Here is a 19,632-nt window from a genome sequence, read left to right on the forward strand (position 1 = left end):
CTTGACCCAAACGTTTTTTTCCGTAAGAAAACTGGAATTCGTCAAACTATTTCATGTTTCCTAGGCGGCTGTCTGATTTTGTAGAATTGAATTCTACATGGAGTTTTTCCTAACAATTCGCTGGAAGCACTTGCTTTCCTATGCTGCGGCTAAACAAACTATGATGGTGCAAACACAACCGTGTAGCATTCGATTAGAGTTACATTGCAATCACCGTGTGTTTACCATAGTTTAGTATGCTTGTGTGTTTGCAACCCGCAAATCAAAGGGGTGCCAATGACAGTTTAGCTTTTTTGTGTTTGTGCTCGACGACACCGAGCTACTGGTTAATAACAACAATTTTCTTTTCTAAATACAGCTTTGTTTGCTCGATCATCTCATAAAAGCGATGATTACAATAGTAGTATTTTCTACCACCCTCCTGAATCACTAGCCGTTATTAGACTACACATAGTGGGGAGCACATGTTACTGGTCCATGTTATTACCTCTATAGTGGGTAGTAACATTTGTGTGGTGTCATGCAACACTAGTGGGGTAACATCTCCGGTATCATGCATGACAATATAGGATGGTACTTCCTCCGTTTCTAAATATTTGTCTTTCTAGAGATTTCAACAAGTGACTATATACGGAACAAAATGAGTGAATACACTCTAAACTATGTCTATATACATCCGTATGTGGTAGTCCATTTGAAATCTCTAAAAAGACAAATATTTAGGAACGGAGAGAGTATATGATACCAATCTATGATAATATGCACTATGAAGATGGTATCATATACTAGTGTGATATGCATGATATACAAATATATGATACCACTACTATGGGCAGCCTTATTAGGTTGTAGACTCATTTTGTCTTGATATTTATGATGTTACTCAATTCGTCTCTCTCCTCATTAGTTACCTGTCACATCATTTTTTTCCTTAGGTGTCATCTCTATCAAGGCAAGTATTCTCTAATCTCTACAGCAATCTCATAAAAAGTACCAACAACCTCGTTCGGATTAAACAACGGGGTTGACAATATAATTGGCTCTCGTAAGAGAGATCAGCCCACGACGTTACGCGCAATATCAACCCGTGACCAACCGATTGATGATTCTCAAAAAAGAAAAAGAAACTGTGACCAACCGTTGATAATTCCGTTTAAACCAACAAAAGTCGTTTTCGGCGTGCAATGCAACGCGAGCAGGACACACGCGGCTTGCTTGACCCTCCTCCCTTGTCACCGTGAGCTGCCACGTGGTGGTGATCGGGCCGGAACGCCGCGCCGTGCTCTCCAGCCCAGCCCAGCCCAGCCCAGCCCAGCCCAGCCCAGCCGAGTCGGTGATTATTTACGAGCAAATCTCTGCTGTTTCCATTCTGAAGAAGAAGAAGCTGTCCCGTCCCGGATTCTCTGGCTGCCCAAAATGCCCCCGGTGACCTCATGAGACCCGGGGAGTGAACGGGGTTCTCGTCCCGTCTCCGCCCGTCCATCCGCCCCACTCTCACCTCACCTCACCTGGTCCGGTGCTAGCTGCTGCCGTGCTGCTTTCCGCTGCCGCTCGGTTCAAGAACACGGGCGCACGGAGGGTTGAAAAAGGGGGAGGCACCCACGGCATAAACCAAACCAAATCAATCAGTCAGCCGGACTTGCTTGGAGATTGGAGGAGCCAAAAAGAAAGAGCGGAGCTTTTTCTCGGTCAGCATCCAAGGCGCTTCCCCATCCCCTCTGCATTTTCCTTTCGGGGAGACGGAGGAGGGAGAGCGCGGTGACCGGGAGAGCATTGGGCGCGGGCGGGAGATGGGGACGAGGAGGAGGGGCGGCGGAATGCCGGGCGCGGCGCCGCTGCTGCTCCTGGCCTGCTGCTGCTTCTGCGTCTGGCCGCACAACCAAATCTTGGTCGCCGCCACCACCGACGCCACTGACCGTGAGTTATCAGAACCTAGTGCTAACCCCCCTCTCTTGGCTGCTTCCTAGTCTTGTAGTACAGCTCTGGTTGATGGTGTAGTACAGCTCTGGTTGATGGTTTTAGCAAGGGGAAAAAGCGAGGATTTAGGCTGCAATGGGGTCTCCATTCTTCCTCCCCTGTGTTATTCAAGTGCTTCCGCCGCCAGCCAGATGGGGTTTGCTCGTGGGAGCCGCGAACGGGCAGATTCCTTCAGTCTTTATCTTTCGGAGGAAGGGCGACATGATTGGGCCGCTTTCTTATAGCCAAATCTTGGTTTCTCCCGCTCCGACTTTCCCCGCATGTTTCTGCTTATTCGCTTTTGATGCGCTGGATGGATTTGCGCAAGAATGCCTAGATTTGGAATTTGGATCTCCCCTGCACTCCTGCAGTGCCAACAAGATGATGCGTGAATCCGGCAGTTTAGATTAGGCATAGTCCATTATATCACCCCGCCTCCCCCTTTATTTTTGATAGTTTTTGTTGTGAAAATAGGCGACTGGCTGATTTTAGCTTGGTGCTTGTGTTTTTCCCTCCCGCTCCAGCTATTATTAGGTGGTGTGCTAGCACATTTCTTTTATAGCTTTGATGAGTAATTTGAGCAAGTGATTCTTTCTCTTACTCTTTGAATCTTGACATAGTTGTGTAGGGGATAAAGGAGGGATTCTGAACAACAGAATAGCATTGGATGGGGAAAGCTTTGTGATCTTTCAGAAGAAATAATTTTGGTTCAGATTTTCCTCTAAAAAACTGAAGTCGTTTTCTTCCCACCTACCTTCTAGATGTGACGCTTCCTTCTCTATAATTTTTACATTTAGCTGGATCATGGAAATCGCGGTAGTGGGTCCGATTGGTTTGCTCATCATCACTAGATTAGCTTTCCAGTTCTTGTTTGTGTTCTGTTTACCCCTTTTAGTCATCATGATGTTTGAACATAATCTGTGCATAGATATATATCCTGCTGCTTCAGACTGCAAATGAACCGAGGCTTGTTTAGTGACACGGCCTGTAGTAATTCGTCGCTGTTGTTCATGCAGTTACTGCCCTCAACACGCTCTTCACTAGCTTGAATTCTCCGGGGCAGCTCAAAGGCTGGCAAGTGAATGGCGGTGACCCCTGCGGCGAATCATGGCAGGGCATCACTTGCTCAGGATCGTCGGTTACAGCAATGTGAGTCTGATGAAACAAACTTATTTACTAAACCGTGCTCGTTTCTTGCTCCCTCTTAGCATATTTTCCTTTGTTTGATGATGCAGCAAACTGCCAAGCTTGGGGCTGTCTGGGAATTTGGGCTACAATATGAATACCATGAGTTCGTTGGTCGAGATGTGAGCGCCCAAACTTATCTTATGCTCAACCTTGTTTGCTGTGAGAGTCCAGTTGATAACCATCTTAAACAAAACAACAAAAATTCATGCAGTGATATGAGCCAAAACAGCCTTGGTGGTGGACAAGCGATACAGTACAATCTCCCCACAGCTAAGCTTGAAAGGCTGTAAGTTCCTCAGATGAAATCACACACTTGATTTATTTTTTCTCAACTGTTGTTGTCTCTAGCTGTTAAAGGATTCTTGTTTTGCAGCAATCTCGCAGGAAACCAGTTTGGTGGACAGATACCTTACTCGATCTTCTCGATGAATAATCTTAAGTATTTGTGGGTATCTTTGCAGCCAGAAGTAATCGTTTGCCTTGGAGTTTGTATCATCTAGTAGGACTAAGTGAAGTTTTTTTGGTGTATGCAGAAATCTTAACCATAACCAGTTACAAGGAAAAATGACCGACGTATTTTCCAACCTTGGTAGCTTGACAACAGTGTGAGTACATTTTTTATGTGAATTATCAGACGTGTCTTAACTTTGTGTTGTAAAATCTCTCTCTCTCTCTCTCTCTCTCTCTTGTTCATGTTCTAGATGTTTCGATTCTCTTACTATTTTCATGTGCAATGTGATGCAGGGATCTCTCCTTTAATTCTCTTACTGGTGACCTACCAGAAGGTTTAAGTTCACTGTCAAGTGTTAAGACTCTGTAAGAAATAGAGTCACATTCTCTATCCACATAACTATTAGAGTGCCATGCATCTAAGTATCTAACCCTGTCTTGGTACTTCTCAGATATTTGCAGAACAATCAGTTGACCGGTTCTATCAATGTCCTAGCTGATCTTCCCCTTTCTGATCTGTAAGTAACCAACATCAAATTTATCGATGATTTATTTACATATGCATTATCATCTCATATCTTGCTTACCTGTAGGAATGTTGCAAATAATCGCTTCACTGGTTGGATTCCTAGTCAGCTTAAGAAGATAAATAGTCTACAGTGAGTCTCTTGATTTCCTAATGTGCAATTGTTAGAGAGGTATATCCTAAACTAATATGGCGCTTATGTGTAGGACTGATGGTAATTCTTGGACTTCGGGACCAGCTCCACCGCCACCGCCATTTACAGCTCCACCTTCAAACCGTCGGAAGAGCCCAGCTAAAAAAGACAGTGGTTCATCATCTTCTGATGGAAAGTCTGGAATAAGTGGCGGAGCTGTAGCGGGCATTGTCATATCTTTGCTGGTCGTTGGAGCAATTATTGCATTTTTTGTGATAAAAAGGAAGCGCAAATCTAAAAGGGAAGAGCACTTTGAACAGCACCAGCCATTCACTTCATTCCCTTCAAACGAAGTTAAAGGTCAGTTAGCTTGACGTTTATCATGTTAGAGAGATGTTTCTTCTAGTTGGCTGATCTTGTGACTGATTGCTTCTACGCTTGCTGCAGACATGAAGCCTTATGAAGAGTCAACCACAATAGATGTGGACTCGTTGGCTTCCCCTGCTTCAGTTGGTCTGAAGCCACCTGCCAAGATTGAACGCAACAAGTCATTCGATGATGATGATGACTTCTCAAGCAAACCTGTCGCAAGGAAAAACAATACAAAACCTATAAAGGCAGTTGTTTATTCAGTTGCAGATCTACAAATAGCAACAGATAGCTTCAGCATGGACAACCTTGTTGGAGAGGGTACTTTTGGACGTGTCTACAGGTCACAGTTCAACGATGGAAAGGTATTATATCTGATCGCTGGTCCTGTATATTTCTGAAAGCACATGAATGTTTTCTTTACTTGTATTCTTAAAGCCTTCGGAAGAGGGGTTATTATTGGATTGCGGTTCTCGGTTTCAAGTAGTCGTGTGGTAACATTTCTGAAATAGGTCCTTGCTGTAACATTTCCTCTATGCATGATCTTCACATTAGTGAAAGGGTGGAAATTGCACTGATCTATGATGGAATTTATGTGTTCCCAAGCATAACGTATTAACATCAGTCTTGTTATGGAGAAGAATGAAGGATCATAGAAGCATCCTGCATAATTTGGATGTTCTTTTGGCGCTTAATGATAACTTCTCCTGATATTGTATTTTTGGCCTTCTTTAAATGTGTCGAGATAGTGAAGAACAGAAGATCGAGCCATTTAAATATATGGCGCTCACTGTTCTTGTTTACTCTGTTCAGGTTTTGGCCGTGAAGAAACTAGATTGTACTGTAATACCATTCCAATCATCTGAAGACTTTGTTGAACTGGTCTCAAACATTTCGATTCTGCACCATCCGAATCTCAATGAGCTTGTGGGCTATTGCATGGAACATGGACAACACTTGCTTGTGTACGATTTCCACAGGAACGGATCACTTCATGATCTACTTCATCTTTCAGATGAATACAGCAAGCCACTTAGCTGGAACTCCCGCATTAAGATCGCACTAGGCTCTGCCCGAGCACTGGAGTAAGTGGCAGTGAACTATATATGTTGATCTGGTTGGTACGATGTTGTGTCTTGTGTGTCCAGATCCAACTGGACAAACTGAGTAACTATTGCTAGCTTCAGAATAGAAAAATACTATTTTGTCATCTTCTAGTTAATGATAGTCAATTAACTAATTAACATGCTTGTCTTGTCCATATCATGCTACCGGAATCTCCCTGAGCTGTAGGTATTTGTTGCAAATGATGTGTGGACTTTTTGATGCATGTCTTCTCTACATGTTTTCCTAGTGTAAGATTTTAGTTTGAAGTAAAACTGACACTTGTTTTGGAACTGAGGGAGTAGTATTCACTGAATGCTTGAAGAATAATCTTCAGTTTTTGTTCGTTACATAATCTATCATAGCATTGTATGCTTCTTTCGAAATATCATTTGTAGATACCTTACCATTTCCCACTGTAAATATAATTTGCAGGTATCTTCATGAAGTATGTTCTCCGTCTGTCGTCCATAAGAATTTCAAGTCATCCAACATTCTGCTCGACTCAGAATACAACCCACACGTTTCAGATGCTGGAGTTGCAAGCTTTATTCCTGATGCTGAGTTCCAGGTCTGTTCACTGTACTCCAAGACCCATTTTAGAGGATTGCTTGCATAGTTGCATGCTTTTAAAACTCAGTAAACAAATAGCTCTTGGCTGGCTAAGCTACTTGCTACTCCCTCCGTCTCATAATGTGAGACGTTTTTTGACACTAGTGTAGTGTCAAAAAACGTCTTACATTATGGGACGGAGGGAGTATGTATTATAGATCATTTTGATATGTATGAACTATATACAGTTCTAGCTTAGCATTTTACACATTATGGTGCATAATGATTGCCTAACGGCCACCACCAATTAAACCTCTGCAGACTGCGGAACAGAGTGCCGGGTGCACTGCCCCAGAGGTGGACATGACTGGCCAGTACACTATGAAGAGCGATGTCTACAGCTTTGGGGTTGTCATGCTAGAGCTTTTGACGGGACGCAAACCATTTGACAGGTAACTTCTTATCAGCCATGACCAGTTTCTGGCTCGGGCATGTTTACAAATTTAGCAATTTATGTTCCGACGAGAAGTGACCGCGTGACTGTTTGCATTGCAGCTCCAAGCCTAGGTCAGAGCAGTCACTCGTGCGGTGGGCGTCTCCCCAGCTCCACGACATCGATGCCCTGGACAGGATGGTGGATCCTGCGCTCAAGGGTCTGTACCCTGCCAAGTCCCTGTCCCGATTCGCCGACGTGCTCGCCTTGTGTGTCCAGGTAGGACTTCACTCAACCATCTCACACAAATTTGTCATACAACGCCAGACATGCATGTGTATGTAAATAACGCCCGAGCCTCGGAACCATTTTTGCAGGCTGAGCCGGAATTCAGGCCACCAATGTCTGAGGTGGTGCAGGCGCTTGTCCGGCTGGTGCAGAGGGCCAACATGACGAAGAAGATGCTCGACGGCGACGCTTCCCGGCGAGGCGATGACCAGGACCAGGATTTCATATGACGCGAGCACAACCCTTCTAATATATCACCCCCTGATATCGCATCCGAGATTATATTTGTTTATTTCTTCTAGCGCCTAGCCTGGCCGAGAGAAGAGTGGAGGAACAGAGCAGAATTGGTGTCCGGTTCTGTCAGTACATATCACACAGGTTTCGCTTGATTTATTATACCTAAGTGTTAGTGTTTGGCTGTGTCATGTCCACAAATCAGCATCTTGGTGTCATCCTCTTAGGACTTATCTACAAGATGCTCCATATAAACATATCCATGGAATCAGGTTTGGTGATTTTCAGGAGAGAAATCACTGTCATCATCAGTGTCAGCGCTGCCTGAATGAGCTGAGAACAAGTAGCATCAGATCATCATTGGGTATTAGTCATGTCATATTATTACTGAACCTGTTCATACCAAATCTGTGCAGCAAGCTAATGATGCACCCTCCCTTGTTTATCTTTAGTAACACACTAGTAGGAATATGTATGTGTTCAGGCCAAAACCATTAGCCGGAGTAGTAACAAAGTTTCAGTAGTTGCAACACATTAGCTCTTTCCTCTCAGCCTGAAGCAGCAGATCATCAAACGGAGTGAGCCGACCGGGCGCGCTTGAGCTTCATCACAGACTGGAGGTGCGCCCTTGGCGAGTGCGTTTCTCCCAGCCTGCCGAGGAAGCAAAAGAAAGGTTACCATACATTTCTTCAGTAACCTGTGCTATGAGTCTTCAGTAACATTGCACTATCCACCGGAGCAAAACCTTGTGATCTCGGCGCGCCGCCTCGCCTGCTCCGCGGTGGCAGAGCGCGGCGTCCGGCTGCTGAGGAGATGGTCAGAGAGCGCCCGCCGCGCCGACAGCGCCGCCCCCCGCCGGCCCTCCTCGCCGTAGTAGTCTCTCCTCCTCCTTGCAAACGCAGCCTGAAGAGAGTGAATCAACAGGTGCAAGGCATGAACGGAGGCAGAGCAAAGCGCGCCGGCCGTACCTTCCGGTCGAACAGCAGGCTCCAGGCGTCGCCGCTGAGGGCGTAGCGGACGGCGAACTTGATGAGGTCGAGCGGGAGGTAGGACGCCAGGCTGTAGAGCCAGATGACGCCGGCCCACCGCCACCCGACGCCGCTGATCGACGCGAAGCCGACGGCCGCGTACACCGCCACCAGGGTCGCCACCAGCTGCGCGGCGGCGAAGGCGCAGACGAGCAGCGCCCCCGGCCGGTCGAGGAAGGAGAGGCCCCGGCTGCGGGTCACGAATATCAGGGCCTGGCTGGTGATGCTCACCTGCAGGTACACCGCCGACGACACCTCCTCGGCGTCGCCCTTCAGAGACCGCACCCCGAAGTGAGACTGCAGTCTCAGAAATCAGAAAGCGTCAGAAGGCTGGAGTGAGACTGCAGTCCAGTAGATGTTGGGTTTCTGCTGTGCTAGCCTCGAAGAATGTGGTTCTGGTGAGCGCCCAGTAGAAGAGCACCGTGACGAGCGCGAGGTAGGTGCCGATGACGACCCCGGTGGCGAATATCTCGTTGAGCTTCCAGCTGTCCGGGCTCCGCGACGGCTTCACCCGGTCCTTGGATATCGCCATGATCGTCCCTGATCAGAGCACACGCCGGCGCGATCGGTATCATTTCGACGGTATGGTTGAAACTTCACATGGTAAGTTCAGAGATGCAACGTCAGTTACCGTCGTTGAGTATGGCTATGATGAGCACCATGAATGGCGGGAAGTCGTACTCCCATATCGACGCCAGAAGAACAAACCCAACCTGCAACCACACAAGTTCATACAGGAAGGAAGATCACTGGAATTTCTACTACCGGATTAATAATCATGCTAGTTGATTTGCTGCTGCATTCTTACCACGATTCGTATGGTGATGCACACGGCATAAATCTGCGGCCAAGCAGGAGAAACCGTCAGATCTTCTGGGTCAGAAACAGAGTTGCGTTCATCAGTGTAGCAGTAGTGGTAGAGGGAACTCGAGACCCACCGTGTAGTTCTTCATGCGCTGGAAGATGGCGCGGCTGGTGAGGACGGCGCAGACGATGACGCCGAGGCCGGGCTCCGTCAGCACGATGTCGGCGGCGGCCCGGGCGGCGTCCGTCGCGTCCGACACCGCGATGCCGATGTCCGCCTTCTTCAGCGCCGGCGCGTCGTTCACGCCGTCGCCCGTCATCCCGCACACGTGCCCCTTGGCCTGCAGGAGCCGCACGATCTCGTGCTTGTGCTCCGGGAACACGCCCGCGAACCCGTCCGCGCTCTCCACCAGCTCCTCCACCGGCATCGCCGCCCCCTCGTCGCCACCATCGCCGCCGCGGCGGCCGAACAGCGCCGCCGAATGGTGCATGTTGGTCCCCGTCCCGAGCCGCCGGCCGGTCTCCTTGGCGATCGCCAGGTGGTCGCCGGTGATCATCTTCACGCACACGCCCAGGTCCAGGGCCCTGCGGATGGTGTCGGCGCTGTCGTGCCGCGGCGGGTCGAACAGCGGCAGCACGCCGCAGAACACCCACGGCCCGCCGTCGCCGTCCCTCGATCTCTCCGGGACCTCCTGATCTCAGGCATCAAGGCGATCCGGCGGAGCGCTTCAGGATTCAGAACCCAGCAGTGTACATTCACCAGCAACTGAACTAGTCTTCAGAATTCAGAATGTGTGTTACTAGGAGTTTTACCTGGTAAGCAACTGCTAGTGAACGGAGGCCCCTCTCGGCGAAGCTGTCGACGACCCGCTGCGCCTTCTCGGCGATGTCGTCCTTGTTGTAGCACAGGTTGAGGATCTATAATAAGATGACCAAAATCAGATCAGATGTTCTGAGTCATGGCTAAACACTGTAAATTATCAAGTTCCATGCTGTTAGATGACAGTCATCAGCACTGATGAAATGCAGTGATGAACTTCTTCGATAAGGGAGAGGGAGAACCTGCTCAGGAGCACCTTTGCTGACCCGGAACCAATTGCCGCCAGAATCAATGTATGTTATGGCCGTCCGCTTGTCGACCGGATTGAACGGGAGAAAGTGAACCTCGGTGATGTTTGCGCGCGCCTGAGAAAGAACAGGTAACATTGGTGAACCATTATTAATGTGCAGGCCCAAAGCAAGCGAAGAGATTCAGAAACCTCTTTGGGATCAGAGAGCATATTTATGATGGCCATGTCGATTGCATCTTGGTTATCCACTCTTGATGCTCTTGCAGCCAACAGGATTATCATGTCCCTGTCCATTCCTCCGCTGAAAACCTGTACCACAAGGATGGATCAGCGTGCATGCCAAGTCTTACACTGCTGACAAATATATCTCAGAATTTTCAGGATGAATATACTCTTTCTTTTAAGGTAAGAAAGTACCTCGATTAGGTCTTTGTCAACGGTAAGATGGTTGAGAGTGAGGGTTCCGGTTTTGTCGCAGCAGAGAACATCCATTCCGGCCATTTCCTCAATGGCCGTCATTCTTTTGGTGATGGCACCCTGCAAAGTTCAGAACAAATTCAGTGATATTATAAGTATAAATCGTTTGTTTGTTAACTGAAGAAAGGTGACGGCAATATCCAGACACACCTGCTGAGATAGACGATGAGAACCTATTGCGAGCGTGACCGACAAAACCGTTGGCATCGCGATCGGTATCCCTCCTATCAGAAGAACAAGCACATTGTTGATCCCCTCCCGGTATGACCGGTGCTGGACCGCGAACATGACGATAACCTCAACGATCACCCCCACCGCAATTGAGCAGATACAGAAGTTGCCTATGCAGGTAAGAACCTGAAATTTCCAGTAGGAAAATTCAGCTCTCACTCCACAGACACTTGTCTGCAACTAATGCTTAACACATCTAATCACATTCTGCAGTGATGATGACTCACCTTCTGGAAATGGCCTACAACCTCTGTGGTGTCCACCAAATGGGCCGCCTTCCCGAAGAATGAGCGGATCCCGGTGGCGATGACGACAGCTTCAATCTCACCATGCTTGCAAGTTGAACCAGTGAACACTAGGTCACCGGTCCTTTTAGTTACAGGAAGTGATTCTCCAGTGAGAGCTGACTGCAAGATTGTTAATAAGAAAGAAAGAGGTCACATCATTTTGACAGAATAATCCAATATCTTTCTTGTAAATGGCATATGCAGTAAATAATTGCCTGATCAATTTTGAGAGGATCCCCCTCGAGTAGCCGCGCATCGGCAGGGACAATGTCACCAAGCCTGATGCTGATGATGTCCCCCGGTACCAGTACAGAGGCATCCAGCTCTTGCCATTGCCCATCTCTAAGAACCTGCAGCCACGCCCATGCATGAACACACCAAGATCAGAGTAAATGAAGGCATGCATCAAGCTGCTACCAACCTTTGTTCTAGGCGCCAAGCGGGCCATGAGGGAAGCCGCGGCATTGCCGGCATTGTTCTCCTCGATGAAGCTGATTGTCGAGTTGATGACGAGAAGGCAGACGATTCCCACGAAGTCCTCCCAGTCAGGACCCTGACTCTGGAGAAAGAAAAGGTGAACATCAAATTAATCTACCACTTCTCTGTTGTTGTTGAAAACACAGAGTACTTTTTTCCCCTGAAACTGCAGAGATTTTCTTGACTGAACCGGCCACAGAACATAGCATAGCACAGTGCTTGACTTACACCCCCATTTGCCAAGACTAATGCCATGATGGCCGCTGCCTCCATCACCCAGGACAGAGGGTTCCACATGAAGCTGATGAACTTGAGGACCTTGTTCTCCTGCCAGAAACAAAAATGAGGAACTCAGAGGATGTAAAATCTCCCAGGAAGAAAAACAGTGAGCAAGTAGCAAGAGGCGGTGCATTTACGCGCTTCTCCTCCAGTCGGTTTGCGCCGAACAGCTGCAACCGCTCCGCGGCATCCGCCGAGGAGAGACCACATCGAGACGTGCTCAGCTGCTCAAAAACTTCTTCGAGGGGCAGATTCCCCTGCAGACACGCCATTGCCATGAATCACATTTCCACAGAATGAAGTTAATGTGCAGTATATATTTTAACTGAATGTACCAGACTACCAGATCAATGTCTTGGGTGCTGAGACTCTCAAGTCCAAGCAGAGGTTTTCCCAGCCCGTCTTCATCCATGCTTGAGCTCCGAAGGCGGCGGCGCCGAGATCTGCAGTTGGTGATCGGCGGAGCAGAAGTGGATCAGTCGTGAGCAGATCTGCACATTCGTCACGATAAGAAGTTTGGGACTCGCCGGTGAAGAATCTGATGGAATGGAGCTGGCTGCTAGCGTCGGGAAGGTTTACCGTGTGTGGCTCTTGTCGGTGAGGAGTAAAGTGGGAGAGACGAAGTGGGCTGCTATCCCTTTTTCCCGCCATTTGGGAGCATGGCTCGGCCAGCCACAACCACCGTTCAAACTCCCACGGCAGTCAGCCGACGGTCGCGTCAAACCAACCGGTCGAGCAGACAAAACACGGCGATGTCATCTAGGAGTAAGTGTTGTTTTGGTCATTAAATTGCGTGGGCGATGGAGGTGTCACCGAAAACAATCACGCCAAACACGACGCGCAAGTGGTTCAGAGCAAGGATAGCCAGCAAACTGAGTGAATAGCAAAAAACTACCACATTACGGGCCATCTTCCGAAAAACTATCACTTTTTTTAATTTTCCAAAAAACTACCACAAAAGTGGCTGGCTGTTCCAAAAAAAACAAGTGGCCGAACGGTTAAGTTTTAACTAGGGTTATGACATGTGGGGCCCGCCCATCAGGGTTTTGTCGGCCACAGGGCTCACGACGTGTGGTGACGGCCGTTAGGGCGAGCCGTCCTGACCAGGTAAATACTGGTCCGGCCCGCCCTCACTCTGTCTCCCCCCTCGCTCACTCACTCTCACTCTCCCCCCTCGCTCTGTTTCCCCTGGTCGAGCTCGCCATCGTCGCCGACCACCTCAGTTCCTCGTCGCCGGCCAGGATGCCTTCTTGGAATGATGGGGATGAGAGCTCCGACGACGACAGCATGGGGGGGCAACCTGATGGACATGGAGTACTTTGTAAGCCTCATCCTCCTCCTCTCTGTCATTATCTAGGGTTAGGGTTAGGGTTGAATCGATTTGGGAATGAGGGTTGATGAGCTGCATATTTGTATGGATGGATTCGTTTGGTTTGGTTAACTGTTAGTTTTGATCTAGGGTATGGATGGCACTGTGATGTCTGATCTGATCTACCTTGTAAATCTGATCTGACCTTGAGCAAGGCAAAGTTTGACTCAAGTTGAACTAGTTGATGCATTGGTTCTGATCTACCTTGTACTACATGTAGGACACACCTGACACCATCCTCGAGCCACTCTGGTGTGGTGCTCTCATGGAGGAAGTTGCCAAGTGCACTCTGCACCAGATGAAGCCTAGGAAGTATGTTGCTTTTGAAGGTGCTAACACTGGGAGGAGGTTCTATGGATGCCCTGTTCAGCTGAGTAATTTAGTATGTTGGTTGGATGAGTACTTTGGTCAGATTCAGTTATGCTGGCTGGATTCAGTTATGCCTAGTGGATTCAGTTAATGTGTAGGTGGATTCAGTTAATGTGTAGGTGGATTCAGTTAACTGAATTTTGTACTATTTATGGTTACATCTCCTCCTTGTATAGCAATACCTTTTTGAAGTGAAGTTAGTAATGAATTTATGCATTTTCTAAAGTATGTGTTGTCTGATCAAACTACAGGGAGGTGTGAATTGTGGTGTAGTTCAGTGGGTTGATCCTGTCTGGCCTGATGCACTTAAGAACTGCCTCATCAAGCTGTGGGAAATGTTCCATGAGCAAAACCTTGGAAGGATTCAAGACAAGCATGCATATGAGGATGAGGTTGCCAAGTTGAAGGAGTATCATCATCTCTGCACTGAGTATCATAAAATGATTGATGATGTTAGCAAGATGTTTGACTAGCAGGATGGTGTTGGCAAGATTGACTACCAACAAGCAATGGATGCCGAGAAATATGAGAAGAAGAAGGAAGAGCTAGAGCTGGAGATGAAGATGGATAAGCTAAGGCTAGCAAAAGAACAGAAGTGTATCCTTCGGTCCCAGGCAGAGATAATTCACAACACCAGGAAGGGTACGAAAGAGATCAAGGTGGACAGGGATCTTCTTGCACAAGAGAAGAAAGAGCTTGAGAAAGTAGTTGCTGATCTGCTGAATGCTGGCCATGGGAGCAAGGAAAAGCTTGAGCAAATCAAGGCCATACTAGAGGTTTGAAGATTTGGACAATGGTGGTTAAGTAAGTAAGATGGCCTACACATATAACAGGCCTTGCAAGATGATGGTAGGAGTATATTTTGTGCAGTCCTATATGAACTATTTAAGTTATGGTAATTGGAGTGGTGATAGACTTTGAGAACCTTTGCTAAGTTTGGCTTATGTTATTGTACTGTTAAGAACCTATCTATCTTAAGTAATGCAGTGAAGAACTGTTTTATTTCCTGAAACTAGCAATGTTGTACTAGTTTATTTTTGGGCCTAAAACCATTATGTATACAATGTGGGCCTAGTACTGGGCTGGTTTATTACTCTTGTGCCTACCTACCACCAACCTATATTGCTCTATAAAGCCCACCCCCTTGGTAGAAACCTAGTCAATCCCCCTCCCCCCACCCTTCTCCACCCCCAGCCGCCAAAGAAAACCCTAGAATCCCAGGGAGAAATGGATCCTGGAGAGGTGATAGATGGAGAAGAAGAGGTGCCCAGGGGAGCCAGGCGCAAAGATGCAAGAGGAGGGTGAGAAGGCAACTTGCGGAGATGATCCTTGCAGCATGCAACCGCAAGGACATAGAGCAGTTCCTGGAGGCATTCCCCCTGGCTCCAACCCTAGTGATGATGATATCATCTACTGGGCAAGGAGGAGGGCAAAATTCCATCCTTTTCAGGTCACTAGGCAGAGGTGGACTAGGATTCTGTACCCATGATTTGCTGTTATGTTTCTGTGCTCCTAGATATGTCTCTCTATCTATGTGATGGATGAAGTTGATGTAAGAATAATGTTGAATGAGCTATGTATGTGATGAATCAAGTTGTCTATGATGCAATGTATGAAGTTGGTGTAAGAATAATGTTGAATGATCTATCTATGTGATGAATCAATCTATGTATGATGCAATTTATGATTGAATCTTTTATCTATATTTGTATGTATGAATGATTTGATCTGTTCATCCTAGATGGCCAAATCTTGCTGTTTTAGGGTTGCCACCATAAGTGACCAAATTTGGCCACTTTATGGTTGGTACACAAGTTGCCACCCAAAGTGACAAAATTTTGCCACTTTAGGGTTGGTAGACAAGTTGCCACCCAAAGTGACCAAATTAGACCACTTTAGGGCTGGTACATAAGTTGCCCCACAAACTGACCAAATCTGGCCACATTTTAGGTCATATCAACACAACTTAGGTGATATCAACATAACAATGATCAACATAAGATGAAACAGTTCATAACTTAGGTCATATCAAATCAAAATACAGCTTCATAGCAGATAACTTAATTGTTCCAAGCAGTTCAAACACAAATCACATAACTTAATTGTTCAAAGCAGTTCAAACACTCACATACACACCAGATAACTTAATTGTTCCAAGCAGTTCAAACACACACCACATAACTTAGTTGTTCACAACATAGTTCCAAGCAGAGTTGAGTGCGACTTATTCAATGGTTGCCACTGGCTGTGAAATACAAATCAAATTTGCTTGGGGCCTTCCTCTTCCTCTTAGAACCAACATCAGCTTGACCTGAGGTTGATGCTGCCTTTGGAGCATTGAAACCTCTTGCAACTCTTGATCTGGTGTTCTTTGCTGGAGATGATGCACTTGACCTTGTGTTCTTGGCTAGTGCTGAAGCTGGTGTTGGGTTCTTTCTCTTTCTTGATCCAGCTGTTGAGATTGCAGTACCAGCAATGGTTGCCCTAGCTAGAGCTGGAGCTGGACCTGATGATGTGGCCCTAGCTGGAGCTGGACCTGATGATGTGGCCCTAGCTGGAGCTGGACCTGATGATGTGGCCCTAGATGGAGGTGGCCTGGGTGGTGCTGAAGTTGCTGGGTAGGATGCCCTATTTTCCTACAATTAAAAACAAGTAGCAGCTCAAAAGATGGATGCATTAAAAACAAGTAACATATTTTCATAGATGAATTGGCTTAGTTACCTGGTGATTGTTTTTCCTTGTCATAAACTTGGCCTTAAGTCTGTCTCCACACATTGTCCACCTGTGGCCTTGCTTCCCACAGTTACTGCATGTTATTGTGCCCATCCTTCTTGTATCCTTTAGAGCTGGCACTTCAAATTCACCCTTTCTCCTAGATGTCTGCTTATTGCCTTTCTTCTCCCTAAAAACTGGTGGTTCTATGTCTGGTGTGTTAGTGTTGGGCCAGAATTCAGGACCAGGGACAGGGTAGATGATGTGCTGGTATGCAGCCTTATACATTTGCTTCTTAAAGAATGGATGCACATAATCTTTCGGGTGAACTTTTATATTCTGCATTGCAGATATTGCATGGTGGCAAGGTGATCCAGTCATGTCCCATCTCCTGCAAGAGCAGCTCCCTTCATTAAGCTTCACACAATATGTGTTATCTCCACTTGTTACTTGCCAGATATTGAGACCAGCCATGTTTGCTTCACAAATTTAGCTCACTTCTTGCTCTCTTCAAGCTTCTCCATGTAATGTGGGGTTATTTCCCACCTACAGCTCTCTGTTTTCTCTCTGATGCCCTGGTACTTAACCATTAGTTCGGTCCTCAATCCTTCAAACATTGTCTTAATTGGTTTGGACCTAACATCTAGAATAATTTTGTTGAAAATCTCACTAAGGTTGTTCACTACCAAGTCAGTCTTGCACACATGATCCATTGCATATCTAGCCCAACACTCCTTAGGGATGCCATTCAACCACATGTAGGCTGGTTCACATGCTGCTTTCAAACCTGCCATTCCTTCTTTGTGACCATGTTCAGTGAAGGAATAGCTAGCTTTGTCAACCCATTTGTTAAGTTCTTCTGCTCTAAAGCCAGCTGACTAAAAGTTTGCATATATGTGTCTTAGGCAATATATTTGTGGGGATTGAGGAAATACTTCATTAATTGCTTTAAGAATGCCCTATTGTTTGATTACATAAGCTAGTAATAAGATAACTATAGCAGCATGGCTATGTGCATAAGAATTGAAAGTGCTAGTTATCGACTAGAGGGGGGGGGGGTGAATAGGCGATTTTTATGAAAGTCTTCAAAACATCAGAGTTTAGAAGACAAATATGAAAACTGGACCTATAAACATGCAGCGGAAGATGAACTACACTAGACACACCATAGTCAAACAAGTATGAAGCTAAAGCATGATGACTGATAGCAGCTAGGTAGTAGGATCAGGATGGAAGATAGTATGAAGCCAATTAGAACAAGTAGTCACACAGTGAAGTAAAACAGGCAGAGCAATCAGGCAATGACTTCATAAAGACAAACTGTAAGTAAGGAGAGTAAGAGATAGAACCAGTGTGTTGTGAAGACAAGGATTTGTTCGACCAGTTCCAGTTGCTGTGACAACTGTACGTCTGGTTAGGGAGGCTGAGATTCAACTCAGAAGACCGCGTCTTCACCTTATTCCCCTTGAGCTAAGGACACACAGTCCTCGCCCAATCACTCTGGTAAGTCTTCAAGGTAGACTTCCAAACCTTCACAGACTTCGTTCACTGGCAATCCACAATGACTCTTGGATGCTCAGAACGCGATGCCTAACCGGCTGGAGGATTCACAGTCCTTAAGTGTAACAAGTCTTCAGATCACGCGGACAGAAAGACTTCAATGATGCCAAACACTCTCTGGGCTCTGGGTGATTTGGGCTTTGTCCTCGCAACGATTCTCTCTCTCAAAGGCTTCGGAGGTGGGTTGCTCTCAAACGACAAAAGCCGTATCTAACTCTGAGCAGCCACCAATTTATGGTGTAGGGGCTGGGCTATTTATAGCCACTGGGCAACCCGACCTGATTTGTCCAAATGACCCTGGGTCACTAAGGAACTGACACGTGTCACAATGGTCAGATTTCAAACACACGCGACAGCTTGACTTGGGCTACAAGTAAATCTGACTTATTCGACTCTGGATAAGATTTGCTCTCATTGTCTTCGCTCGAAGACATAGGATTTTGGTTGAGCATCACTTCAGTCACTCTGACTTTTTTCACTTGGACCCCACTTAACAGTGCGGTGGTTCCTATGACTCAACAAAGAAGAAAAGAAACAACAAAACTACTAAGTCTTCGCGCTCCATAGTCTTCACTCAATGTCTTCTCCTGTCATAGTCTTCAGTGTGAATGTCTTCACGTACCACCATTATCTTTAATGTCTTCATACATTTTTAGGGGTCATCTCCGGTAGGTAAACCGAATCAAGGAGGGACTACTACCTGTGTTATCCTGTAATTCTCACAAACACATTAGTCCCTCAACCACGTTTGTCGTCAATACTCCAAAACCAAACTAGGGGTGGCACTAGATGCACTTACAATCTCCCCCTTTTTGGTGATTGATGACAAACTGATTGAAGTTTTCAACGGCGATATAAATATGTGAAATTGTAAAGGATGAGGTATTGTCTTCGTAAGTAGCAAAAGGCTCTCCCTGAAGATGTGCATATAAATAATTTGCTTTTGGAATGCAAATGCACATGGCAGGTTCTACTTGTGGAGATCCTCTTCAACTTATGAAGACAAATCATCATGCATGATTCGATGTAACGAAGATAATGACATGCATAATGAAAAATGGACGTCTGCAGAATGATTTAAGTGCGGAAGTTATCATCGCATCACAAAATAGCAAATAAGTAGCAGACGACCACCGAGTTTAAGTGTTACAACTCAGAGAACCAAATGTATCAAGAGTAGGAGTTGTAAACACTAGGCAAAATATAATACAACCGCCCATATGAACCCGCTTGAAGACTATCAACTTATAGCTTCTCCCCCTTTTGTCAGTAAGGACCAAAAAGTGTTGAAGACAGTGAGCCTCTACTCGTTCCCAGAAGGAGTAGGAGAAGATGCTGGGTTGGTGTCGAGGTTTGGCGGTGCAGACGAACTTGGAGCAGTGTCGATACGCGTTGGTGTAAGTGCATCTAGTGCCACCCCTAGTTGGTTTTGGAGTATTGACGACAAAGTTGGTTGAGGGACTAATGCGTTTGTGAGAATTGCAGGATAACGGAGGTAGTGTCCCTCATTGATTCGGTTTACCTACCGGAGATGACCCCTAAAAATGTATGAAGACATTGACGACAATGGTGGTATGTGAAGATATTCATATTGAAGACTATGACATGAGAAGACATTGAGTGAAGACTATGGAGCGCGAAGACTGTGTGGTTTCGTTGTTTCCTTTTCTTCTTTGTTGAGTCATAGGAACCACCGTACTGTTAAGTGGGGTCCAAGTGAACAAAGTCAGAATGAC

At 46.5% G+C, this 19,632-nt stretch overlaps 2 protein-coding genes across 2 annotated transcripts; one reads left to right on the forward strand and one right to left on the reverse strand.

The window, feature by feature from the left end:
• Nucleotides 1-1,404: 1,404 nt before the first annotated feature.
• LOC119291675 (protein STRUBBELIG-RECEPTOR FAMILY 6-like) lies at nucleotides 1,405-7,538 on the forward strand. Its single transcript, XM_037570483.1, has 16 exons — nucleotides 1,405-1,917; nucleotides 2,973-3,105; nucleotides 3,192-3,263; nucleotides 3,356-3,430; nucleotides 3,518-3,589; nucleotides 3,678-3,749; nucleotides 3,889-3,960; nucleotides 4,047-4,112; nucleotides 4,188-4,253; nucleotides 4,327-4,613; nucleotides 4,701-4,987; nucleotides 5,436-5,707; nucleotides 6,162-6,297; nucleotides 6,600-6,730; nucleotides 6,834-6,990; nucleotides 7,089-7,538. Exons 1-16 carry the CDS (start codon nucleotides 1,791-1,793, stop codon nucleotides 7,227-7,229), a joined length of 2,166 nt encoding a protein of 721 aa, XP_037426380.1. The 5' UTR covers nucleotides 1,405-1,790; the 3' UTR covers nucleotides 7,230-7,538.
• Nucleotides 7,539-7,582: 44 nt separating this feature from the next.
• LOC119291674 (ATPase 10, plasma membrane-type-like) lies at nucleotides 7,583-12,490 on the reverse strand. Its single transcript, XM_037570481.1, has 18 exons — nucleotides 12,230-12,490; nucleotides 12,024-12,143; nucleotides 11,836-11,934; nucleotides 11,552-11,689; nucleotides 11,346-11,480; nucleotides 11,071-11,250; nucleotides 10,763-10,969; nucleotides 10,553-10,672; nucleotides 10,325-10,444; nucleotides 10,128-10,250; nucleotides 9,879-9,983; nucleotides 9,200-9,757; nucleotides 9,070-9,102; nucleotides 8,893-8,974; nucleotides 8,641-8,801; nucleotides 8,202-8,558; nucleotides 7,979-8,136; nucleotides 7,583-7,884 (listed from the first exon to the last, which is right to left on the reverse strand). The coding sequence occupies exons 1-18, from the start codon at nucleotides 12,296-12,298 to the stop codon at nucleotides 7,803-7,805; spliced, it is 2,847 nt and encodes a 948-aa protein (XP_037426378.1). The 5' UTR covers nucleotides 12,299-12,490; the 3' UTR covers nucleotides 7,583-7,802.
• Nucleotides 12,491-19,632: the final 7,142 nt, after the last annotated feature.

Source organism: Triticum dicoccoides, chromosome 4B (assembly GCF_002162155.2).
Source record: "Triticum dicoccoides isolate Atlit2015 ecotype Zavitan chromosome 4B, WEW_v2.0, whole genome shotgun sequence".
Classification (NCBI taxonomy): domain Eukaryota; kingdom Viridiplantae; phylum Streptophyta; class Magnoliopsida; order Poales; family Poaceae; genus Triticum; species Triticum dicoccoides.

Excerpts from the sequence above, each read along its gene's own strand:
- LOC119291675 (XM_037570483.1), top strand. The coding sequence starts at position 1,791 with ATGGGGACGAGGAGGAGGGGCGGCGGAATGCCGGGCGCGGCGCCGCTG. Across the intron at positions 3,590-3,677 it reads ATGAATAATCTTAAGTATTT|AAATCTTAACCATAACCAGT; the intron begins GTGGGTATCTTT and ends TGGTGTATGCAG. Across the intron at positions 4,614-4,700 it reads CCCTTCAAACGAAGTTAAAG|ACATGAAGCCTTATGAAGAG; the intron begins GTCAGTTAGCTT and ends CGCTTGCTGCAG.
- LOC119291674 (XM_037570481.1), bottom strand. The coding sequence starts at position 12,298 with ATGGATGAAGACGGGCTGGGAAAACCTCTGCTTGGACTTGAGAGTCTC. Across the intron at positions 11,690-11,835 it reads TAGTCTTGGCAAATGGGGGT|AGTCAGGGTCCTGACTGGGA; the intron begins GTAAGTCAAGCA and ends TTCTTTCTCCAG. Across the intron at positions 8,802-8,892 it reads CATAGCCATACTCAACGACG|GGACGATCATGGCGATATCC; the intron begins GTAACTGACGTT and ends TGCTCTGATCAG.